The sequence below is a fragment of the Drosophila subpulchrella genome, chromosome 2R (assembly GCF_014743375.2).
Source record: "Drosophila subpulchrella strain 33 F10 #4 breed RU33 chromosome 2R, RU_Dsub_v1.1 Primary Assembly, whole genome shotgun sequence".
NCBI lineage: Eukaryota > Metazoa > Arthropoda > Insecta > Diptera > Drosophilidae > Drosophila > Drosophila subpulchrella.
This window is the reverse complement of record NC_050611.1, coordinates 14,014,501-14,038,164: the sequence shown is the minus strand read 5'-3', so window position 1 is coordinate 14,038,164 and position 23,664 is coordinate 14,014,501. Positions and strand designations below refer to the sequence as shown.

Sequence of the window (23,664 nt, the reverse complement as noted above, 5' to 3'; positions counted from 1 at the left end):
CCGCATTCACGGATACGAAGCTGTGCATGTGTGTGAAAGTTACAAAATCCCCTCCAAAAAATAACCTCACTTTTAAATAATCGCCTAAATATGCGATTTATTTCATAAAATTGTTACCTGTTTTCACAAAATACACTGGTATTGTGTAAAGAAATCCGTAAAAGCTTCATTAGGAGGATCATTTCCAAGCGTTCACTAGGTTTTGAGGGACTTAATGTTCAGGAATGTCATGTTTCATTTATTCCCACCCATTCCTGAAGGGGAAATTATGTTTGTGTGCGAGCGGCCAAGAAGAACTCTAGAATGTTCCCTAAAAACCAAGGTCTCGAAAAATTTAAGTGAACAACTTTAAAAGTAAACATTAATGCAAACCACAAATGGGTACTTCGGGCAACAGCCGCATATATATACATATGTATATATTATTACCCCAATTTTAAACACACCTCAATTATAATACAAAACACAGCATAGCATTTTATTTATTTATTTTATTTTCAAATACTAATCATCTATTATCGGCTCTATCTTGATAATTTCTGGTTTAATTTCCTTGTACTGAGATAACTGCTGCTCTATTTGGGCACTCAATTTCAGCCGCTGGTCCTGCAGATTTTGTATTCGATCACGATTAGCATTGTTTTTGGCCATTGCAATCTGTAATTAAAATGGATACATATATTATTAAAAATAATATTAGTTAGAAATGTGTATCTTAATCGTAAATACATTTTACATGCAGGCATTAAGTGCAATCAACATTATTTTTGTAAACTAAATATACATGATTGTTTCAATCAGAAGGCAGGTTTTGATAAGCTTCAATCACTCTTATTTAAGGTAAAGAAAATCATATTAAAGACCCTAAATCTATAACTACTTAAGGATTAACCAAAAATTGGGCGCACCTCAAGTTCTTTTTCCTGGGACTCCAGTTGTTGCTCCATAAAATTCAGACTGAAATCCATATATCGCATGCGCAACGGGCGAGTGAGTTCAGCGGGGTCGGTGGTGTTAAAGTTCCTGTGCATTAATATAAAGATTTTTTTTTTAGTTTGCTATCATATTTCTTAAGCTATTAACTGACCAGCAAAAATTGTTGCCCTCATAGTGGGCAAATTGTTCCTTGAGCATCTCCAAAGTTGTTAGCTTCTTTTCCACATTGTTGCTGGCGAAAAAGCATGAATTCATTTCAAAAACCGCCTTCGTCATAAGGCTGCGAATGCGGTTAATGATATAATCGGTGTCCAAAGCAGATTCTTCGTGCTCCTCATAAATGGCCTCACATTCTTCCAGATCTGAGCGGCTAAGTATAAACAATGTTTTATTTTGAATTCCTTGATTCACTAAACTCTTGCTTACCTCAAGTCGACAAAGATGTTTGCAATGGCTTCTTCGTAGGCCTGCTTCACTTGGGATCCAATCCCCTCATGGCGTTTAAAGGCGGCTTCTATTTCCTCTGCTGACATATTTTTTAAGCAATTTCAAATTAAAAACAAAAACATTGTTTACCACAAAATAAGTGTGACCAGTTACGATTTACTGTAGAACACCAAATCGATAACAACGAATGGGCATGGTGGCAGCCCTGCTATTGGGCGCCACATTTGCTTTTGCAAATTGGAGTTTTTACACTAGAGTATTGAATATACAATTTTGGTGGTATTATATCTACTGGGGTGAAAACCAAATTTTTTTTATCAAATTGATGTGAAATATAAACATAAAATAGATTTGGGATCAATTGTGCAAATTTGGGTTTCATTTGAAAATTTATTTACAATCATCAGTAGATTTTATAAGTAAGCAAGTTAAAAATAAAATTGGAAAAAGGCAAATTAGAAAGGTGAAATAAAACACATACATATAAAAGAAACAACATTTTAAGATGTCCGTCATATTAATATTAATATAAATATAAAATTTAATATTTTTCGAATCGGCCGCAAGAAGCCGAGAAAATAAAAGAATTAAAATTGGCCCCATGTTCCAGATTCCACCGTTCCGCCAGCGCCGCTAAGTCACCGACGCTAATTTGACGGACATCATTTTAAGCAAACTATTTTTTAATATACCTTTATTTTTAGTATTTTTAAGTAGGAATTCAGAAATGTATGGGGTCAGTGTGAAACCTGCCTTCTCTGCCGATATCTATCGATTGCCCCATATCGATCACAGAATGAAACGCCATTTTGCTATTCCTCTCTAACTTTTTTTGTGAGAATAACGTAAGCCAACGTAAGTGTCAGTAAAAAAGGAGACAGCCTCAGCGTAAGTGTCAGTGAAAAAGGGAGATGCAAGATCCCACCGTAAGTGTAAGGGAGACAGCCTCAGCGTAAGTGTCAGTGAAAAAGGGAGATATATGAAAGATGCGACGTAAGGTCAACAAAACGTAAGCCAACGTAAGAAGTGTCAGTGTAAAAAAGAAAAAAGTAAAAAGACAGCGAGCCTCAGCGTGAGAGACATTTTAAATATTTTAAATAATATTTTACTAGCCAGCGTCGTTAGTGGCGAACAAAAGCGTGTTGAATAACAATTGGATTATTGAGTGACAGAGTTTGGTGGCAGCAGCGTATTAGCAGCTGAAAAAAACAAAGGCATCCCGATAGGTGAGTTTTCCTTTGCGTTTTTATTTTTTTTTCTTACATTTGCCTGGGGAACGCGAATGAAAAGCGAATTTGCGAGGCAAATAAACCAGGCTAAAAGCAGTGAGTGTGTGTGTGTGTGTGCGGTGTTGTGTTTTCCCCGAATACATTTTCTGCGAAAAAGTTTCGCCAATACATGCTGATTTCCCTTGCTTTTTAGTGTGATTCAACCCCCCCCCCCCACTCCACCACACCCCCCAAATCGTTCTTTTGGCTTCGGCGCTTCACTTTTACAGTTTTTTTTACAACCACCAGGGCACACAGAATTATTCCTAGCTCTCTCTCGCTCTCCCGCCTTGTCTGGCTCTATCTCTCTCGCTCGCTCGCACGCATACCGGCTTTTACTCAAAGTACAGAGTCGCAGTTGTTGTTTTTATCTTTGGCTCATCCTCTTTGGCTGCTTGTTTTGTTTTTCTTGTTTTTTGCTTTTCTTTTTCTCGTTTTCCCCCCGTCTTTTTCTTTTATTTCCACGCGGTTACCGGCGCATATAATTTCATTATAATTTACAGAGATAAAATCAAAACAAAATAGTTTCGTTACTCCAAAAACAAAACTCCCACGCTACGGAATGGCGAGTTCAATGCTCGGCAACTTATTTTTACAAATAAGGAAAAGGCCTAACCTATATTTTATTCATAGTAAGGCCGTCGTTGTTGTTGTTTTAGCATCAATCGATGGGGGAGAAGAGGAAATGGCAAGAAGAGGTAAAGAGAGAGAGAGAGAGAAAGAGAGAAACAAAAATACACGTTGTATTTGGCTGGGTGCAGCTCATTACCACCTACCTACCTCCCTCTCTCTCCCTAACTTCCTTTTCTTCTCGCTCCCCCCCTTCTTCACATCTCGCCCTCCGCTGAGCCCCCGAACCCACTGGCATTTGAAGCTTTTTTAGTAACATCTTTCTTCTCACATTCCAAATCTTCCCAGCAATTCTGCAACTTTTGCTTTTCGTTCTTTAACTGGCAATTGCTACGAGTCTCCTTTGTCTTTGTTTAGATTTCCAGTTTTGTGCAAAAAATTCGCTTTTATTTGCCTTGTTTGGCTGAGTTATTTTCGTGTTTCTAGCATTTATTTCGAGTGAAGCAATACCAAAGATATTTCGCGGCTATTTGCGCGCGTTCATTGACATTGAACTGAATTCTCGCATAAAAGCTGTACAGTATAAGTTGGTTGACCAAAAATTAGAAGATAGTGCGGATATAAAATTTAGTAACTAGAATGTATGTATATCTGAACCATACACTACAGAAACAGAATTATTTTGAATTTTAACTGTGATTTTAAAATCACTTGTTAGGTGTATCTCATTTGGTTATTTGGTTTTCAAATACCATACTTGCCCAAAAATTTCTATGACACCAATTTACAGCGTTCGGTAAAACGAGATTTCTGTGACGCACCTAAACATGATGTTTTGTTTGTTTATTAAATACCTGGAAGCCCAAAGAGTTAAGAGGTTCGTTGTTTCCATGCAAATGTCTCTGACCACATGAGCATTAACATTTCTGAAACGTTTAAAGCTTTATATTTGCATTTTGGCATTGAAATTTATTTAAAACTTTGTTTAAATTTATTTACGCATATATTTCCATCTGTTTCATAATTTTTTAAAGATCGTTATATTAAATGCCATAACTAGAAGATGGTTTTTCTTGATGTTTTTCCTTTCAGACTGCAAAGCATTTAGAAGCAAAAGTTTTATGACCCGTCACAGCTAAACATAGTTGAACCATATATATTTTTAAACCAACTTATCTTTTTGTATTGCTTCACTATTCAAAAATAGTTTTACGTTCTCGAGAATTATTGTAATTTTCCGTACTCTAATTTCCATGATATATTCTTTGCAGCTTATTTAGACAGCTTTGTAATTTGTCATCGTTAAATACAGAACATGACAAGTAAGTATCGTTATGATTGTTTGCCGCTTCACACAAAAACAAATTGTAAAATAGCAAAAAATTAAATATTAAATTTTACTCGATAGTTCCAGTTTGTATTGGCCATCGGCCTAATTCTCAATTTCAATATATCTATTTCGCATATTGCACTTTCTAGTTTCTGGTTTGTTTCGGTAGCCTTGTGTTCTAAATCGCTCATATAAAATGAAAAATGTATGCTGCCGTATTTTCAACGCAATCATCCTAACATTGGCAATTGAAATAAATACAAAATTCAAAATAGTACTGTGAAGCTGCAATTGTACCCCAATCGGTTGTCGGATGTAGGTCGCTTTGATGTTCTTGATTTCCCACATGAATCCATTTTCAGATAAAAATACAGACCATACTAAGAGGCTAACATGGCCCGCATATGTGTATGTCGGTGACTTTATAGAATTTATCCTCGTGTTATATGGGTTAAATATGCTGGTTACTCTATAGCACCAGTGAAGTGTTTATTTCTGACCTCACAAGTACCATTTGATGGTTATTTTTTCCATCTTCTCAATCGCATTCGCAAAACATGTTCCGCTCAATGATTTACGATAGCTTTTTGTCTCGAATGACAGACGAAAAATGCTGTAAAGAAGAAGCGCCAATATTTTTATGCAAATCTAAAAATATAAAAAAAGAATACCTGAAACGTGTTCATATTCAAGCTAGTTTTATTGATTTCCAAACCTTGACTAGTATTACTGTTGCACAATTCAATTCTTGTATTTCCAATTAATTAGCTAGCGATGGATTGCCGAGAGATGCAGTTGACAAACGCAGAAATAGATAATACCGAAGCAATAAAGGAAAGCATGAAGAATGGAGTTGAGTATAGAGGTTGGGAGGAAAGTAAAGTACTTTTCAATCGAAGCCTTTTAATAATGCAACAACTTTAGGGGTTGACCGATTGTGAAGGGGTGGAGTACACTTAAAGATATCTTGGATTTTCAATGATTGCGTATTAATAATAATAGTTTTATGTTATTGGAAATTAATTCAAGAAATGATTTATTTCAGTCAGTTTAAGGTCAATATCTCTATATATTCTAAATTTAGATAAGAAAACTTTAGATGTGGTATTGGTTTGGCGTATGCATTAATTCATAATTCTAAAGCTATAGTTAAAAACATGTTATTTCTACAGAAATCGGAGCTTTTAGAAGAATGAATGACGAGAATACTCTATTTTTTATATTATCGTTTTGGTTATAAATAAATATGGTAATATTTCTGAATAAATAATAGCATTGAGATCATTTCTTTTTGTGTACAACCCCAAGACAAGTCGAAGTATAGCAATCAGGCTGTAGAAGTTGGCCGGGAACATAGCAGGACGACAGAACAGAGCCCAATAGCACTGGACAGTACGGACTAGAATAGAATGCCATGGGATAGAGCGGCAGAGCAGCAACCACTACATGGCACACGCCATAAGCACATTAGTTATTAGCGCAGGGACCAGCTGAACTCCCCATTATACCCCCAACCCGCCCGATTTCTACAGCCACACGCGATGGGAGAAGTTGGTGGGTTCAGTCTGCTCGCTAAGCACGCTGACATGTCCATAAAAGCCTTGAAGTGGACAGGCCACAAAGCACAAACAGGACATATAAATATACACGCAGCGCGAGGGCGATGAGAATTGTCAATTGTATGCATTTCCGCTTGTGTCCCCCAACTTTTGTGGTCATATCCTCAACCTGATTCCTTCCTCTGGTTGCGGGCTCTTTTTTTTCCTATAATTTTTTTTTTTTTTTGGTTAGACATGACGTCCATTAGCTGTTTTTCCGCTAAATTATAGAGTTGAAACGCATACACCCACCACCCAATTACGCCGGCGAAAAGCATGGCCAGGATGGGCGAGGAGACAGGACGGCTTTAGGCGTGAACACACACACGTGACAGATAAAAGCGGTCACGAATGTTATGTGACATTTCTATAAATTAAACATTAGATGGCATTTCTTTAAATTCATCATTACCAGTTTAAATTCCAATCGTATTTTCATATTGGTTAATCATTTTTGATAGAGATTTTATGCTGTAAAGTTTTTGATATTGATAGGAATAGGGTCAACTTTGGACATTACCACAAAAAATAATTTATTAAAGTGTTTACACCATGGCGCTCCTTCCATTTTTGGTTTTTTTAATATATTTTTTTTTACTTTTCAAATGGGGTTTGCATTGACATCTGGGAAAGTCTTTCAGAATTGTATAACTCCATTGTATTTAAGAAGAAATCCGTGATGCAGGGCGATGTAAGATTGATATCTCTATCACTTACACTTTAGGAATTTTTATAAGTTTTTACAATCTTTTTGTATATTTAAAAAAAAAAACATTTTTAAACCCAGAATTTTTACCAGAATGTCAATCATTTGATATTTTTTTGATGATAAAAGCGAATAAAATGCTCGGAGCGTCGTGAGGATGTGGGGGAAAGTGAAGGTTTCCTTTCAAAACGAAAAGCACATTAAAATCGTTTATATTATGTTTGGATCCGCTTTAAAAAGTTCGGGCGGAACATTTAAGTACATCAATATAAATATATAAATATAGTCATACCGGATTTCTAGTTCGAACTAAGTATATTTTATACACTCAGATAATTTGTTTTCTAAATGCCACTAACGAATTTTGTGGGCTTGTTTTAAATAAAGGTCACGCGTCATTTTCAAATGTATACAATTTGTATTTTATAATTTATACAGTTTGTATTGCAGCTTTATGATGAGACATTTATGATCTTAACAAGTATGGAAGTTCTTCTACCTTCTGATTTTTTTTTAACGTTAGCTTGTATTTAATTAAATTGTAAAAGCAACATTTTTTAAAATGAATTTTAGTTTTCGGAAGGCAGCTGACATTTAAACGACTTTCGGTAGGGATTTGATAAGAGTTTTAATGTTGATTCTTAGCTAGACCAGTGAATAATTGTGTAATAGGAAAAAAATTTAACTATCATGGCAATTACATGTTTTTTTTATATCAACGAGGGTATACAAACTTCAGCGTGCTGAGTTCAACTTTCTTTCCTGTTTTTTTTTTCGCTTTTGGTGGGTAGCCACAAACCGCGTTTTCATGTGGCTTGCCACGTCTCGCTGGACATAAACTCTCCAACTGTTCCCCTTTTGCCTTTATTTTATTTTCTTTCCCGCCACTGTAGTTGTTGTGTTTGCGTTTTTGTGGTCGGCCAGCCCACCTGCGTATTAGTGTATTGGCCTGAGGGGATACATGCACGAAAAAAAAAAGTTTCAAGCGCTCACCTGGCCGAGCAACTTAAATTATTGTCCTTTATTGTTGTTGGGGTTCCTGGATGGGTGGAGTTGGGTGGTTGGATAGACGCGTGTGCGCTGTCAAAAGCTATTTGAACAGGATGTGGACAGCAATCAAATGATTTTCACATAATTGCTTACCTGTCATTTATGTCACTTTCAGGAATGCAAGCAGCCTGCTAACTTTCTCCTTCCATACCCTTTCTCTTTTCTCTTTGTTACCCTGTGCCTAACTTGCAGTCCTTGCTCCAGGGAAGCTGTGAAAATTGCGGCTGGGAAAAGTTCTTCCGTCGTCCAACTGACCGCAAACAAACTGCAATCAGAAGGTGCTGATAAGGGCGGAAACAATCTCCAGTCCATTTCCATTCTTAAATTGCACTTCATCGGGTATTGTAAGGGTTTCTAATTTTTATTTGTCTAGGAACGCTGCCACAGAAATTACCCTATAATTAGTTTGCCAACCCGTTGGGAACGGCTGTTAATACTCCCAGAGTTTCATTAGTTATTAGATTGGGTGGCCCCATTCTTGATGTGGAACATGCACATGTCTTGGGGGAGTTCATCTTGGAAGGACTGTGGAGTTTTAAAATTATTGCAATTTGCCTGAATAATGCATGGCCGTCAGAGGAACCTTTGGTATAATGAATGCCATGTCTAATGCCACGTCATCGTCATTGGCGATATGGTGGATCGCCCCCTTAATGATATTTGTCCAGGTCAGCGCAATTTGTTGCATTTCACAGGCATTTAGTCGAGGGGGTGTATAGGGGCGATTGCTCTATCAATAGTTAAACGATTTGCTATCTTAGACAAACGGGTTCCGCCCCTTTTTGCCTCAACTTCGGTAGCTCACTCCTTTGATGATCCCTTTATTCAGCTTTTGAAATATGCATAATGTGAAAACATCAGCTGAAGTTCCATCGGAAACGCATATAGCTGCAAGAAAACTGCACTTCTTGTGCCCATTTCGAACGCCTGGTTATTAGTCTAATGTCGAACTTAAAATTCATTACCCAGCCCCACACACCTCTGGAAAATGACTATACAATTGGTGGGTGTATATATTATATATACATATCCCACATATCTTGGTTGGGGGTTAGAGAGTACCCAATTTTATATAATGAATCCATATTTCACATATGTAAAGTTCCAATCAAAAAACTGCACTTTCCTCCCATGATACCAATGTAGTATAACCGTAAATAGGGTATTCGCCCCCATTTCGTATATAGGAACTTATCTATTCTATGGTCCGTATAGAGTGTTCTGTTTTGGTCAATCCAGTACAATTATCCTGGTTGCCTAGCATCCGGTGTCCATAAGCGGTTACTTCCCCTGTTTTTGGTATTGTCACTTGATTTGTACGATTCTTATTGGCCGACAATTTCCGCTGTCCATATACCGATCCTATAGCTTCCGATTGGTCAGCCCTTAGGCATTAATATATGGGTTTTCCGGTATAAATAGCCCCAGTTCTGGTGAATCGTATTCATTAGTTTTTGTACAGGACTCTCGGGCGGTGCTTTCTGCACTTGCTCTTGCCATTTGGTTGGATCCTCAGATCCCTAGTGTTATATAACTGGAACAAGTCTGTGAACGTGGAAAGAACATCTATAAGATATTTGCCAAAAATAATAAAATTAGTGGAACCTTGTGATATTTTTTAAAAAAATAAAAGGTAAATTGGTGATGAACCAAACACTTTCCTATTTTTAACAGTGTCGTTTAGTTTTTTATTTTTCAAATACTGGTTCGTAATTAAAAGGAACTTGACAGACTTCATTTAACTATCTTTAGTACGTTTTACAAACCAAAGATCACCAAAGAATATAAGTTTTTCCTAGAAATCCTTTTCTCAAATCCTCATAAGTTAAGTAAGAAACAGCTCAAAAATATGTCCAGTTCGTTAGGCGAATTTTAGCAATTCTCGATTGCATCACCATCCAAAGACCTCGGAATCGAAGGTGGCTACCCTTTCTTTAAGCTCTTCCCACGCGCACACCACATTATTTTACACTCCTGTCCTTCATCGCTCAACAATTTCAGTTTCAAGTCGAGTCAATTTTAGAGCCTCCTCTTGGGCCCTCAAAAATTCATTTAATCTTCCGTCGCTGCTGTGTGCTCATTGTTATATCGAACAGATTTTTGACAACTTAACAGCAGCCACAGCAGCTTGGACAATTGACATTTTGACATGTGAAACCACGTAAAATAAAACAAAAGCTTGTCTCAGCTTGATCCATCGACGTTTAAATACTCTACCATTTATTATAGTTATTTTGTTAATACTAAGATCTATATCACTACTTACTTAAAATTCAGATTTCATATTCGTTTTAAAGAATTTTTATTGCCCCCCTACGGTGACTGATAATATTGAAACCAAAATGATAACTTTCTTCAACTAAATTTGAAAGATAATGTAATTTTAATTATGTAGTGCTGCTCTAATTAGTCAGTAACTTGTTGTTCCCGTTGAGATACTTAGTTTTAGGGTATAACAATAAACCTGAAAAGCCAGGAAAAAATGAGGGATTTCATCTTATTGTTGTGGGCAGATCATACCACACAGCCCCACAATTGTTGTACCCGACTCTCTCACCCACTGCCCCCGGGCTCCCTTTCTATAAATTTATAATTTTTCGTTACATTTTGTATGGTTATTGCACATGGTGGATTGCTCAATTTTGCCAACATAAATATATAAATCATATATGCAGTGCCAAGCAAGAATATTTTTATAGAAATAATAAATATGGCTTTCGTTTGAGCGTTGGTTGTCTGGCATTTCCGCTATCTGGGCTTTCTGGGGAGGCTTGTGCGGCACAGGGCGTATACTTGATGATGGATGCCACCCAAATTGGCAGTGCAACGCGGGGTTTTAAGATGAATCGCCGTCAGGTGCAGCTGCGGCACGAACCAGATCGGATGGATCGGCTTTGAGCTTAGCTCTGAAATGGAAACTGAATTAAATTGTTATTCAATTGCGGTGGGCAAACAACGACAACAAACCTGCGACTCACCTCATGCCTTCTCTGAATCTGTTCATCAGTGATGGCATTTCTTAAAAAGGAAATTAATTGACTGCTAGTACTCAGCGTTTTGTCACGTTTTTATTACGACAGATATATTTGCTTGGTTTTTTTAATTTAACGTGGTTTAAAATATGATTCGACTTAGTTGGCATTGCTTTTATGTTTAAACTATACATAAAATAAATACCAAAAAATTTCTCACACATTTCCAATTTCATATAACCATAAAATTGTTATCTTGAGAACAGAAAAAACTTAAATACCCCTTTGGTATGTATAAGAAAATTTAAACCGCATTTTGATGTACGTTTTTTAATGGAAGCATATATAAGCACAATTTCTAAATACAGCTATCTTTTAAAAATTTGATTTGAAAATGGAATATCAAACAGAATTAAGCAACCAAATCCTAAACTAAATCATAAGCCAAACTTCTCAAATTAAAGCCAGATTTGCTTACTAGCTTAAATGACAACTCTGTTCGACCCACAACGATTTACAGCTGCCGAGAGTTGTTGACTCGAGGCAGTGGCAGTTCGATTTAATGTGTCAGTTGAACCGAAACTGGCCAAAGATCAACATAGTTGGCTAAACAATTGCGAGATTAATCGTTATCCGAATTCCGCCTTTCCGATTGCAGAGAGACTGAGAATGAAGCGTGAAATGAACGATGCAGGGGAGGGACCACAGGACCAGAAGCGCAATCGCCGCAACGAGGAGACCGTTCGCATACTGATTCCCAGCAGCGTAAGTGTTTTAACAATGAATAAATTAAGCATAGCTATAGGAATACCCATACTTAACGAGCCCCAAACTATTATTTTCCTTCATTTGTTCCACAGATTGCTGGTGCAGTGATTGGCAAAGGAGGACAGCACATTCAGAAGATGAGGACTCAGGTACTATAAACACATAAACCCCATAGTCACCACAAAACAAAAAAAAAAGATAGACAAACAAACTGCATAATTCACTATTGAAGCGTCTAGTATTATTTACAATTATGTTTTATTTGTTGCACCACAAATTAGAAACTTACAAGCGAAAATAACCAAATCGAATCCATGTCCCCAGTGAATCCCGAAAACGTCTGCCTCTGTCATTGTGTGTCTCTCTAGCGAACTCTGTCTCCCTCTCTCTCTCTCTCTCCATCTCTATCTCAATTCTCTCGACTTTGTCTCTGGCAGCCGTCCAATTCTCCAGCTCGAATCTGAGCTTTGAAATTCCCGAAAAACCAAAAACAACACTTAGTCTGAAGAGCACCCTGTCTTGTCTCTCGGCCCCCACTTTCCCCTTCTCTATTTCTCTCTTCCCCACTATATCTCTTTCTCGATCTCTGTACTCTTTAAGTAGGCGGATGTCCTCGAGAAATTCGAAATCAAGTCGATAATCAACACGCTTCTCACTAACTCGGGTCCTTGCACTCAGCTAATAACGCTCTTTCTCTCATACTATCTCTCACTTTCTCTGTTTGGCTACCGTTTTTCGAATCTCTGTTTCTCTTTATTTATCGTTTCGTTACTCAAAATAATAAAAAAAAGGTAAATTTCTAAAAAAAAAAAAAAAGAAATATAGGGGAATATATAATCCATCAAGCTTGGATGCAATATGTAATATATACTACAGGCGCTTTATTTAATCAAAACTTGGACAAAAATTCAGTTTTTTGTATAACTCAATAAGAACAACATGAAAATAAAACGATAAATTTACACCGCTAATTAACCTTTTAACTAAATGAACAATTTTCTCTCTCTCTCTTCTCTCTCTCTCTATTCTTGCGTACACCCCATATGTAACCAACAAATCGATTTCGATTTGAACAAACCAAAACCAAAAAAAAAATCAAACTGTCGTCGGTTCGCACGTCCAACAAAAATCTTCAACCGCTCATCTGAATCGAACCGAACTTTATCGATCGAAACGAAACGAAATGAATCGAATCGAATCGAATCGAACCTCAAACCAACCAATAATCGCCCGCCCGCCCGCACCATCACTCTGCACCGCTGGTCCATGGTCTCTGGTCTATATGTCCCACCTGGGTACTGGGTAATCTCGGATCAAAATCTCTATCCGTATCTGAAACTGAAACTGGCCTGGCCCGATGTCGAAACTTGAACCCGAACCCGAACTCGAACTCGAACTCGAATTGAATTAAATTGCACTCCCTGTTGCCGTGCACTATGCTACAAAATTTGGCTATAAACGCCTATATATATATTCTAAAATCTGTATATATACGCGTACGAATCCCTATTTCCATCTGCCATGTGGGTTTGTATCTGTGTGGGTGCCCTCCCCCCTCCCTATGTGAAATACCTCTCTATACATATGAAAATGAAAACGGCGAATTAATCAACCGATACAAAAAAAAAACGAAAAAACTTATACTAAATCGCCCGTCTATCGACCAACCAACCGCCCGCCCGCCCGCCTGTCTGATTGCCCGCCCGCCCATCGACCGAAACCGAAACCGAACGCCCGCCCGCCCATCAACCGCCCGCCTGCCTGCCCGCCCGTGTCTCCAATAATGTGTGAATAATGTGCGGCACAGTATAAAGCCACTGTGTCTGTCGACGATTCCCAAGGCCCCGAACGGTAAACCACAACAAATCTTTAACCTTTTACCAATTACTAGATTATAACCGCATCTCTCCAATGCATATCCTAAACTCGTATATTGTGTGGATTATAATTCCAAAGGCATCGAAACGAGTGGGACTCGTGTGTGTGTGTGGTGCTTAGCCTTATAGCCTTAGCCCATCTAGAACTCTCTCTGTATGTCCTGTATGCGCTAGTTGTACCCATCTATATATATCTATTACATGAACATTGTGATGTCTCCTATCCCTAAAAACAAATAAAAACAGTCACTAGGTGTCCCGATCTGTATTTTTGTAGTAGTTTTGCAACCAAGCTTGCCACTATCTAACTAGCTCGGTCTCGATCTCGCTCTACGGCTAATCCTAATCCTAATCGCATACTAATCCGCAACGCACCGCAAGTACCCCCGATTAACCCATCCCAAAATGCACGGCCTAAGGTACTTTCCACCGAACTCTGAAATCAGCCATGAGCCACGAGCCAAGAGCCGATCTGTTGGCCTGAGATCATCATCCATATTTGTCCACATCGAAATCCCAGCAAGCGTCTTGTGTGTCCTTGTGTGGTATTGTTGTTTGCTACATGGCAACAGGGACAGAATTTCACTTGCTCGCCCTCTTGTTCTCTCTATCTCACCGAAACTCTCTACCAAAGTTTGTTCTATGGTCCCCGAAATAAACCAAAAAATAAATAAAAATAAAAAGAACACTATGTCTAGACCTAAAATAATTTCCAGTTAATGTTTTATTCTAATATTCGTTTCCCCTCACTTCTTTCTCTTTTTTCGCCATCACTCACTATATAAAAAAAAAACAATTTCTATGCACGTGTTTAACCGCTCGAAACAGAACCATCCAAATATCGGCTGATATAGAGTCCACTTTGGAGATAATCACTGAAATGCTGAAATATTTTGAGGAGGTAAGTGCTCTATGGCCATGTGAATTATGATCTCGATTGATAACCTTTTTTCCATTTGTCCGTCCAGCGCGACGAGGACTTTGATGTGCGTCTACTCATCCATCAGAGCTTGGCCGGATGCGTTATAGGCAAAGGTGGACAAAAGATCAAGGAGATACGTGATGTAAGTAACTAAATTTAATACCATCTCTATAAACTATAACTGTGTTGTGTACGATTAAAACCATAAAGGGGAATCGTAATCTTACTTAGTCATCCTTTTGGGAACTAGGTTTTCATATTAAAGTGGCCCTTATCTGTAACATGCCAATGTGAATAAGGCAAGCAATTAGAATTTTGATAGAATAATAGAAATAACATTAAAGATACCTTAAAAATACTAAAAAAAACCACTTAGTATTTTTATGTTGTTCTTTTTCAAATATACTAACAGACAACTTAGTATTTTAAACTTGTTTTTCAGCATTTGAAATTTTTTTTTAAGTCTATACAAGTTTTATTTAAATATGTTGCAGTACCTCGTTTGGGAATATAATATTTTGAGACCTTTGTCCCAATATAGACCTTATAATTATGTGGTAATTATTTATCAATGTTGTAATGTAGTTCCCATAAGAGCCAATTATTAAATTGGGGTCAGAAGGACTACTTTGTTGTGGGAAAGAACAACAGCCGATAGACGCACAAGGAACGTGTATCACTCGACCTGTCACATATTGATGGCCTCGTTCCCAAGGCTCTTGCTGATTACATATTTAGCTGAAGTATTTCCGCTATTTCTGATGTAATTCCCAGTTGTGCCTTTGCATTTGCGGCGTTCACACGACCTATCCATCCTAGCCATCCTATATGTATTATGCCAGTGTCCTGCGGTCAACTGACATCGCCAGCCAGCCATGACGAATGAAGGCTAACTTAATTGGGCTTATTATGACTGAATAGTGGGAACACAGGGCAGGGAATATACCACTCATGTGCATATAGGCAGGCTTGGACGTGAGGAAGCCCGCATAGTTAGTGAGAATTTGTGACATGTTTTTGACGAAACCCGAACGGTTGTGAACGGCAGTCACGTGAAGCTGAAACCCGTCAGAACATAACTTTGCGCTTGGTTAAATCGAAAACTTTGTGCGAGTTACGTTCGCTGCATCCTGGCCTCCAACTCCTCTTGGGGGCTCCGCCCAGTTCCTTGCTCCCTGGCAGCGACAGTAGAATGCATTTCCATCGATGAGAGAGGACGGTTCGGAATGACGTTCGGTTGGGGAATCTGTTGCTGACGTCTGTGCCAAGGCTTTCATAACGCACTTGTCACTTGGCCCAGCCTCTTCACCGGCATTCCGAATGGCAGGAGCGAGCAGTTGGGTCCCGGGCACGCCGAACTCCTTTCAATTGCGCAATTTGCAATGTGCGAGTGCGACTGCTGCACGATTGGGGTCGTATCAAAAGTGTTGGATGCGCTTGAGTGAATCAATTGGCAAACACGGGGCATCCCTCGCACCTGCATCTCCGTGTCCTTCCAGATGCAATTCGTTGTGGCTCATTAATTAGCGACGAGTGGGGGGGGCGGCATTTTAATTGGAATGAGGTCCTGCCCCGGCCCGCTTTGTTGGGAAGGTGGTGCCAGTCAGTCAGCTCTTGCATATTCATAATATCATTTTTTTTCTTTTGCTTCCGCTGCGCTGCTGCTGCGCTGTTTTTAATGGAGGTCAACAAGTCCGCGGCGCAAACAAAAAGCTTACGTCTGTAGTATATTCCTACAGCATCTTGTCCTCCTTTCCGTTGCTTGAGTTGCTGTTTTGTTATTATGAATTTCTAAGGCGCGACTCGCCGCTCTGCAGCATCCTTGCAGCTGCCGTCTGCCGCTTTGATGGCCAGGGCAGATGATTAGGAATGGAACAGAATATCCCCAGCATGTGTTTGTTTGTCTTGTCGTCTTGGCATTACCTTTTTCTTTTTTTCTTATGAAGCTCCCTTTTCCCTGGGTCTACTTGGCTGAGAAAAGGAAGTCGTCCTCGCTACTTTACTGTCTTCTTTGTTGCGGCAAAAACGACATGGACAGTGGCAACAACTGGCCCCGCAAGCAGCTGTTTCCTTTCGCTGTTTCGCCAGGCCATTTGCCTCCATCCTTCTGCCGTTTCCCGCTCTGACTTTCAGCCGAAAGCCGGTTTTCCTCTGCTCATCGCTGGGGGTTATCATAATTACTTGCCCCCGGTCCGCAGAGATCTATCTTTATGTTTATTTCGTTGCTTAAAGGAAGTACCTTCCTAGCTTAGATTATTTTTAAAACATTTCCCCCAATCCGAGCGCCAAAATTGTCGCATTCCCCGGGCATATGTTTCAAATATATATAGAGGTTCTATATTTATGGGACCCCACGGTTCATAGACAACTGTTTCGTATTTCATGTTCCTGGCCATTAAAATGTTGTCCTGTGCCAAGGAAAGGAGGCAGGAGAGGCATCTGTCAGGGTCTTATAATAATGAGCGACAGCTGCTTCTACCTCGACTCCACCAGGCTGATCCGATCCTGCAGCCGCCAGGCATTGTGCGTGTGCGTGTGTGCGTAAATCCAAAATGCCCTAAAATGCATTTGAGGATTGAGCGTGCCATTGGCTTTTGTCCCATACCGCTTGCCTGCCTGCCAGCCTTAGTGTCTTGCCTTGGCTGCCTGCGGCTTACAATTGTTGCTTGCTGTTCGTCTTAATGAATGCCAAACAGGTGCTACCTACACACGTATAACATACCATACCTCTGAGGCAGGATATAGGGATACAGGGTGCTTGCTGGGCCCTTAAAGGACTACAATATTTAGTGAACAAGCCCATGTACGATAGGCATTGGGATGGTATAACAAACTTTTTTAATGGTTAAAATCCAGAGATTACTACATCTTGAGAATTAAGATATATATATTTTGTTAATCTTAAATACTACTAGACTTTATGAACTGGAATTTAAGTAGGGAGATTTTTAAATACCATATAAACTTAAATTTCGACCTTGAGCCTTTTAAACTAGAGCATAAAATTCCATTTCGTTTTTTATGAAATTCAATTTCAAAGATAATGACATTAAAAACGAGTACCTACCACAACCTTGAATAGCTCTTAGAAAATGCTAAGAAGGGCACCCTTTTTGTAGACATTCTTTGGATTGCGGCAGCTGAGGCGAACGACGAGTCCTGGCAGCGACATCTGGTTTCCTGATAGTTTTTTTTTCTTAGCAGCCAGCGCTGGTTATTGCTTGGGTTTGGGTTGGCTTGGCTCCCTTTGATCATTTGATTAATAAGTTTATAGAGGGAACTTTTGCGGGGCGGAAGGAGGCGTAGCGGAGGCAGTGGAATTTCGTCAATATCCGGTTCGTTTTTCGCTGATGCGCTCAGCATCAAATTAGTAGTTGGAAGGAAGCATTCCGCCTTGTTTGCCGCATCCTTGATAGGTCCTTGGGTGTGGAACAATTTCCCTATAGTTTTGATGATACCAATAAAAATGTGATTTAATATAAAATGTAAGTTTTAATATAGAAGGAGGTTACTGTTTTCCTTGTAGAGAAATTCGCTTGAAGTTAAAACTTTACTACCATGTAAATGATACGAGGTAGTTTATCCTTACGGCTAAGAACCGTACTCCAATTAAGTTCGTATCCTCTCTGTTGGTTTGCCTGCGTTTCCGTGTGTGCATAAGAATGTAAAAGTTTTTTAATTGCAGTTGTCGTAAGTGAATTTTGATTGCCATTTCCAGCCATCCATCCTCTCGAGGAGCCCTCTTCGTCTTCATTCCACTCTTCTGGGAGATCTTAAGCGCATTACTAAGCTCGCTGAAATCCTTTAATGGAAGAGTTTCCTGAATGTACTAGATGCTGCATACATGTATGATTTGATCCCATTTTTTTTCTTTTGCATATCAATCGTAGGCGATTTGTAGTTTAATGGTTGCCCTTATTTCCTCTCGGAACTTCCCATCACACATATGTACAGAGATATGTAGTGTTGTTGGTTTATGCTCATAACATTTGCTTTCGTTTTATTTATTTTTTCCCATCTGCGCATGCGTTTTGTAAAAAATTTAACATTTTATACCGTAGCAGAGGGTACTATAGTTTTTATGAGGTGTTTTGTAAAGCTGCAAGGTAGGGTTTTCATAAATATCTAATCGATTTTAAACTTAACTTGTCCCAGGAAATGTTTTTCTTTAAGGAAACCTAATCTCTTTTATAAGTCGATATTAAAAATATTTGGATCTTATAAATATTTCGTCTCCTATGAACAGAGCAGATTGTATAAGAAAATTTGGAAAAAAATGATAATAATAGGGTTAATAATAGGGTAAAATTGTTATTTATAGGATAGTTTGAATAGCTTTGATGGTTTTTCATATTATTTTATGATACTAGGCTGGGTTTTAATAAATATTCAATCGATTTTGCAACTTATTTTGTACCAGGAAATGTTTGTTTTTAAGGAAGCATAATCTCTTTAATAAGTCGATAGTTGAAAAATATTTTGATCTAATTCTTATAAGTTTGTATCTCCTTCTATAAAATGGGAATTTGAAAAAAATCAGTTTTTATATAAAAAGTTCCTTTTCAAATTTTTATTCATAGGATTATCTTGATAGCTTGTTGGTTTTTCATAATATTTTATGGTTTTATCCACGATTTTGGTTATGAGAAACATTATAAAACTATATTTGGAAGATATAATATGAAAGATCTGGTTAAGATCTAAGATATAAAGTAGCAAGGGTATGCCAACTTCGTGTCTTCCAAGATAGTTTCCTTTCTAAGGTTTTTTTTTGAACGAAGAGAGCTGAAAAATACACCGGTTCCGTTTCGCTGCCAGCGGGAGCTGAGCAGCAGCTGTCCCAGCAGCCTGCGTTTCCTTTTTGGCCTGCCGTGACACACACAACAACAAATGCCACAGCCGCAGGACGAAGGACGAAGGAAAGGAGCAGAGCGGAGAGGCCTCTGCCTCTGCCGCTGCCGCTGCTTTATCCTCTGCGTGTGCGTGTATTCCCGTGTACATGTATATTCCTTTCTGCCTTTCACGGCTCCATGTTTGTGTGTGTGTGGTGAGTGTTTTCATTTTTTTCTCTCTGCCTGCGTCTTCTTCTCCTTACATGGCAACTGGCAATCGTTGAACCCAATTAGTTCAACATTGGCGCTGGTCGGGAACGGTCTACGGGCTCCTGCCTCAGCTCCTGCTCCTGTTTCTGTTCCTGCTCTCGCATCCCGAGTCCTTAATCTCGCCGACCAAAAACTACATAAATTAAAAACGAATATATCTTAACGGAACCAGAGTAAATACTTAAAGTTCAGTGTGAAAATGTGCGCGTTTAAAGTGGATAGTTCAAGAGAAGGTATTCAACAAAGTGTTATTTTAAACACCATGAAATATATACAATAGCTGGTGAAATAAAACTATCCCTAGCTCTCAATGGGGCTTTTAGTAAAGTTATATAGCCTCTATCAACATATACCACTATTTAGCTTAGTGGCGCCACCAAGCGACTGTTTGGGGAAATTCAATTGACCCCCGTTGGGCGCCAAAAAATATTAAAATAATGAATGTTTATGTTACGAAGTGAGAGCTGGTTGGTTCCTGGTGGCTTCCCTTTATAGCCAAACCATTAGTTTAGCTTTTTTACATAATATTCGCATTTCGTGAGTAGACCAAAAGTATGCTACATTTCAAGATCCACACGCATACAGTCTGTCAGTCTGTGTTGTCATGTTTAAATTTAATAATTTTTGATTCACTGACTGACCGAACGAACGACCGACCACTGACATGGAACTTGGTCGTCCTGTGTGTGCTTCTGCCCAACTGTGTGACTCAACGCTTTTCCCCTGGCCATTGAGCAGGCCCCATTTGTGGGGCAAAAGGCTGCCGGAGGGGGGTATACTTCAGAATTTTGATGTCGCCATTGTTGTCTGGAGCACACGCAACGAGTTTTGTCGCCAGGGAGAGGGGAGAAGGAGGTGGAGCAGGGAGCAACATGACGCAGCCTTTGGTCATTGCCACACCACACTCACACAGCACGCAATGGGCTTAGGAATGATGCAATCGTCAGGCGGGCGGGCACCAATAAAAATGGGAAACGCAGGCAGGCAGGAAGGCGTCAGGGGACATGGGACAATGATGATGAGGAGCTAGAGGCCCTGGGGAAACGAGGGGGATCTGAAGCGGAAGCGGGCCTACAAACAGACACACACACACACACATGCCCTCGGAAATCAGTGCAAGCCTCTTGTTCGGCGTGTCCCCTCTTAAGTGGCTATCGAATTTCCCATTTACACTTCCGCCGCAGACAGGGGAAAGGAAAGGGCAAGTCGAGAAGCAGCCGGAGATATCGGTGAGAGGATATCAGATAGGGGGGCAAGCACTTCCTGCCACTTTACATGCAGAGCAGACAGCTGCCCCGAGTCGCGATGGCAGCGCAGGTAGAAACTATATCCAACATCTGCTGCCGTGGCTTCATGCTGATTAGGAGGCATTGCCCGCTGAGCCAGGATGCAGGACACACACACACAAACACACGTGCGAATGGTTTCGGGTCAGAACCCAGGGGCAGTGTCATGGCCAAATTGATTTAGACTCGACTCTCAACGGACCTTGACCAGGATTTGCCATGCACCGTGTGTGTGTCCTTTTGTTCTAAATTCTGGGAAAACACAGGCACTTGGTCAAAGGACTACCCAGTGGGTTTTCGAAAATGGCAACCAAGAGAAATTACTATGGGCTCTGTTCCCAAGAATTTCTAGGAACCGATGGTTATCATTGAAAATCTTTTTTACGGAAAACGAACAAGTGAAAATACCCGAAACAAATTTCCTGAATTTCTGAAATACTTGAAATCTGTATGAGGCATTGAACAATTGGAATAAAAAACCTAGTATACTCTTCATATAGAAGGTGCATAGGATTCTTTATAAATACAATATACCTTTTAACTCTCGCTGCATTGATCAACAAAAAACTAACTTATCTTTCTATTGAATTTTTCAGCGCATTGGCTGCCGCTTTCTGAAGGTCTTCTCGAATGTGGCACCCCAGAGCACGGATCGTGTGGTGCAGACCGTGGGCAAGCAGAGCCAGGTCATCGATGCGGTGCGCGAGGTTATCACCCTCACCCGGGACACTCCCATCAAGGGGGCCATACACAACTATGATCCCATGAACTTTGACCGCGTCTATGCGGATGAGTATGGCGGCTATGGAACTGGAAGCGGCAGTACCCGACCCAGTCAGCGGGGAAATAATCGCAATGGCGGAGGAGGCGCTGGTGGTGCTGGTGCCGGCGGAGCAGCCGGTGGCAATGGGGGAGGATTCAGTGCTGGCGGAGCACGCGGTAATGCCGGCGGACGTGGCGGAGCTGATCGCTTTGGCGGTGCTGCTGGTGGAGCTGCTGCGGGTGCTGGAATGGGACAGCGCGACAATCCGTTCATCAACCCGTGGGCCAACGGTGGCGGCGGTGATGTCGATGGTTTCGGCAACAGCGGTGGTGGAGCTGGTGGATTTGCCGGTAACAGTTTTGGCGGTGGAGCTGGCGGACCATTCGGTGGCGGCAGCTTTGGCAACAATGGATTTGGAGGCGGACCCAGCGATTTTGGCGGCAATTCTGGCAACTTTGGCCAGGCACAGGGCACCAATAGCCTGCCAAGCTTGGGCAGCTTCGGCCAGAACCAGGGCGGCACCAGCAACCTGCCTAGCTTGAGCAGCTTTGGTCAGAATCCTGGAGCCGGCGGCTTGGGAAACGGACTGAGTGGCGGCGGTGCCAATAACGGTGGCGTTGGTGCTCTGGGTGGTGCCAATGGAGCTGGCTTCAATGCTGGCGGTGGCGCCAATGGAGGGCCAAATGGCAGCCCAAATGCTTCTGCGAATGTGCCACAGGGCCATGATCCCAACAACAGCACACAGGTCACCATTCCAAAGGAGGTGAGTCATGTCCTTGTATAACAAGTTTGCTTTACTGATAATTGGTCTATGGAATGTGTACTAATGTAATGTTTTCCTTTGCATTTCAGCTGGCTGGTGCCATTATTGGCAAGGGAGGTGGCCGCATCCGTCGCATTCGCAACGAATCCAGTGCATACATCACCATCGACGAGCCCCTGCCCAACTCGAACGATCGCATCATCACCATCTCGGGCACGCCCAAGCAAATACAAATGGCCCAGTATCTGCTGCAACAGAGGTTGGTGTCGCAATCAGACTAAGAAGTATGCACTCCTTCTCATTTGACTAACCACCCCACATTACACTCTAACACTAACAATACGAGTCCCAAGAACCCAACCTCGATCCAAAGCAGCGCGTGATTAATATGGAATACGGTGTCGTTTGCATCCCCAAGTGTTAAGTTAAGTGCTTGATTGTAACTCTCCATCCAAAATCTCAACAATAACTAACTGATTGGTTTTCCTGGGAGTGCATTCCGTATGGAAGACTAGTGATTTTGTTGTTTGGTCTTTGGTAATAACAATAAATCCCTTGTCTTCTTACGGCGTGCATTTGTGATCTTCATTCTATCGATGGTTAACCAAATAAAACTAAACTCGGCATTGAAAACCACTCCTTAACTAAAAGTGTCACGGTTCATCCTCGCCCCAGCTCGATTACCATCCATGTCACAGTCCATTCAAAAGCATCTATCGCGAATAGCTATTCCCACGAAATGAAATCCCCACCACCATTCTATATCAGATCCACCGACACAACCCACCCACATTCATTCAGCTGTATCTGCTGTTCATTAAAAAGTTCATTAATTATGTTTTCCTTTGGCTCGCTGCCATCCTTCCGCCGACTCCTCTCATTGCAGCGTACACGAGAATGGCAGGCGAAACATTTAAGTGGGCAACAACTTGAACAGCTACAACAGCAAAAGCAACACCATCGGCGACAACAACAACAACAACAAGAAGAACTACAATAACCATCGACAAGTGCTGCGTTTCACATTTAAAATTAAATTTACTAAAAAGAAGAAAGAACTGGCGCGAAAGCCCAGAGCGAGAGAGCATCCTCCAAATACGAAAGAAATTTATGTATTTCTTCTCTAACTTTAAGTGAAAGAGGCCCCAAAAGAATAAGAAACTGGAACAGAATCGCCCCTCCCATCCATGCCCATGCCACCACCCACTCATTCGCCCCCGCCACCAGTTTGCTATTTGGGGGAAAGTCAACCTTAAAAACTCTGTATGATAAGAAGAATGAACAAATAAAGTATACATAAACTTGA

At 40.4% G+C, this 23,664-nt stretch overlaps 2 protein-coding genes across 5 annotated transcripts; one reads left to right on the top strand and one right to left on the bottom strand.

Moving 5' to 3' along the window:
* Positions 1-476: 476 nt before the first annotated feature.
* On the bottom strand, positions 477-1,542 carry LOC119550968. Its single transcript, XM_037860003.1, has 4 exons — positions 1,363-1,542; positions 1,088-1,306; positions 909-1,023; positions 477-657 (listed from the first exon to the last, which is right to left on the bottom strand). The coding sequence occupies exons 1-4, from the start codon at positions 1,467-1,469 to the stop codon at positions 505-507; spliced, it is 594 nt and encodes a 197-aa protein (XP_037715931.1). The 5' UTR covers positions 1,470-1,542; the 3' UTR covers positions 477-504.
* An 874-nt stretch (positions 1,543-2,416) lies between these two features.
* LOC119550457 (heterogeneous nuclear ribonucleoprotein K) lies at positions 2,417-23,664 on the top strand. 4 transcript variants are annotated; one of them, XM_037859140.1, is made up of 10 exons: positions 2,417-2,609; positions 4,493-4,543; positions 11,536-11,642; positions 11,738-11,794; positions 13,453-13,496; positions 14,351-14,423; positions 14,491-14,586; positions 21,429-22,358; positions 22,448-22,642; positions 23,245-23,664. In XM_037859140.1, the coding sequence occupies exons 2-9, from the start codon at positions 4,537-4,539 to the stop codon at positions 22,637-22,639; spliced, it is 1,506 nt and encodes a 501-aa protein (XP_037715068.1). In that variant the 5' UTR covers positions 2,417-2,609; positions 4,493-4,536; the 3' UTR covers positions 22,640-22,642; positions 23,245-23,664. The 4 variants fall into 4 exon arrangements, with proteins under 4 accessions (XP_037715068.1, XP_037715067.1, XP_037715069.1 ...); XM_037859139.1 differs by having other exon boundaries at positions 2,418-2,609; positions 22,448-22,617; positions 23,245-23,390; XM_037859141.1 differs by lacking the exon at positions 4,493-4,543 and having other exon boundaries at positions 2,418-2,609; positions 22,448-22,617; positions 23,245-23,390.

Coding starts and splice junctions, on each gene's coding strand:
- LOC119550968 (XM_037860003.1), bottom strand. CDS start 1,469: ATGTCAGCAGAGGAAATAGAAGCCGCCTTTAAACGCCATGAGGGGATT. Junction 1,024..1,087: donor GAGGGCAACAATTTTTGCTG/GTCAGTTAATAG, acceptor ATTAATGCACAG/GAACTTTAACACCACCGACC. Junction 658..908: donor CCCAGGAAAAAGAACTTGAG/GTGCGCCCAATT, acceptor TTTTAATTACAG/ATTGCAATGGCCAAAAACAA.
- LOC119550457 (XM_037859139.1), top strand. Junction 14,587..21,428: donor AGATCAAGGAGATACGTGAT/GTAAGTAACTAA, acceptor TGAATTTTTCAG/CGCATTGGCTGCCGCTTTCT. Junction 22,359..22,447: donor AGGTCACCATTCCAAAGGAG/GTGAGTCATGTC, acceptor TTTGCATTTCAG/CTGGCTGGTGCCATTATTGG.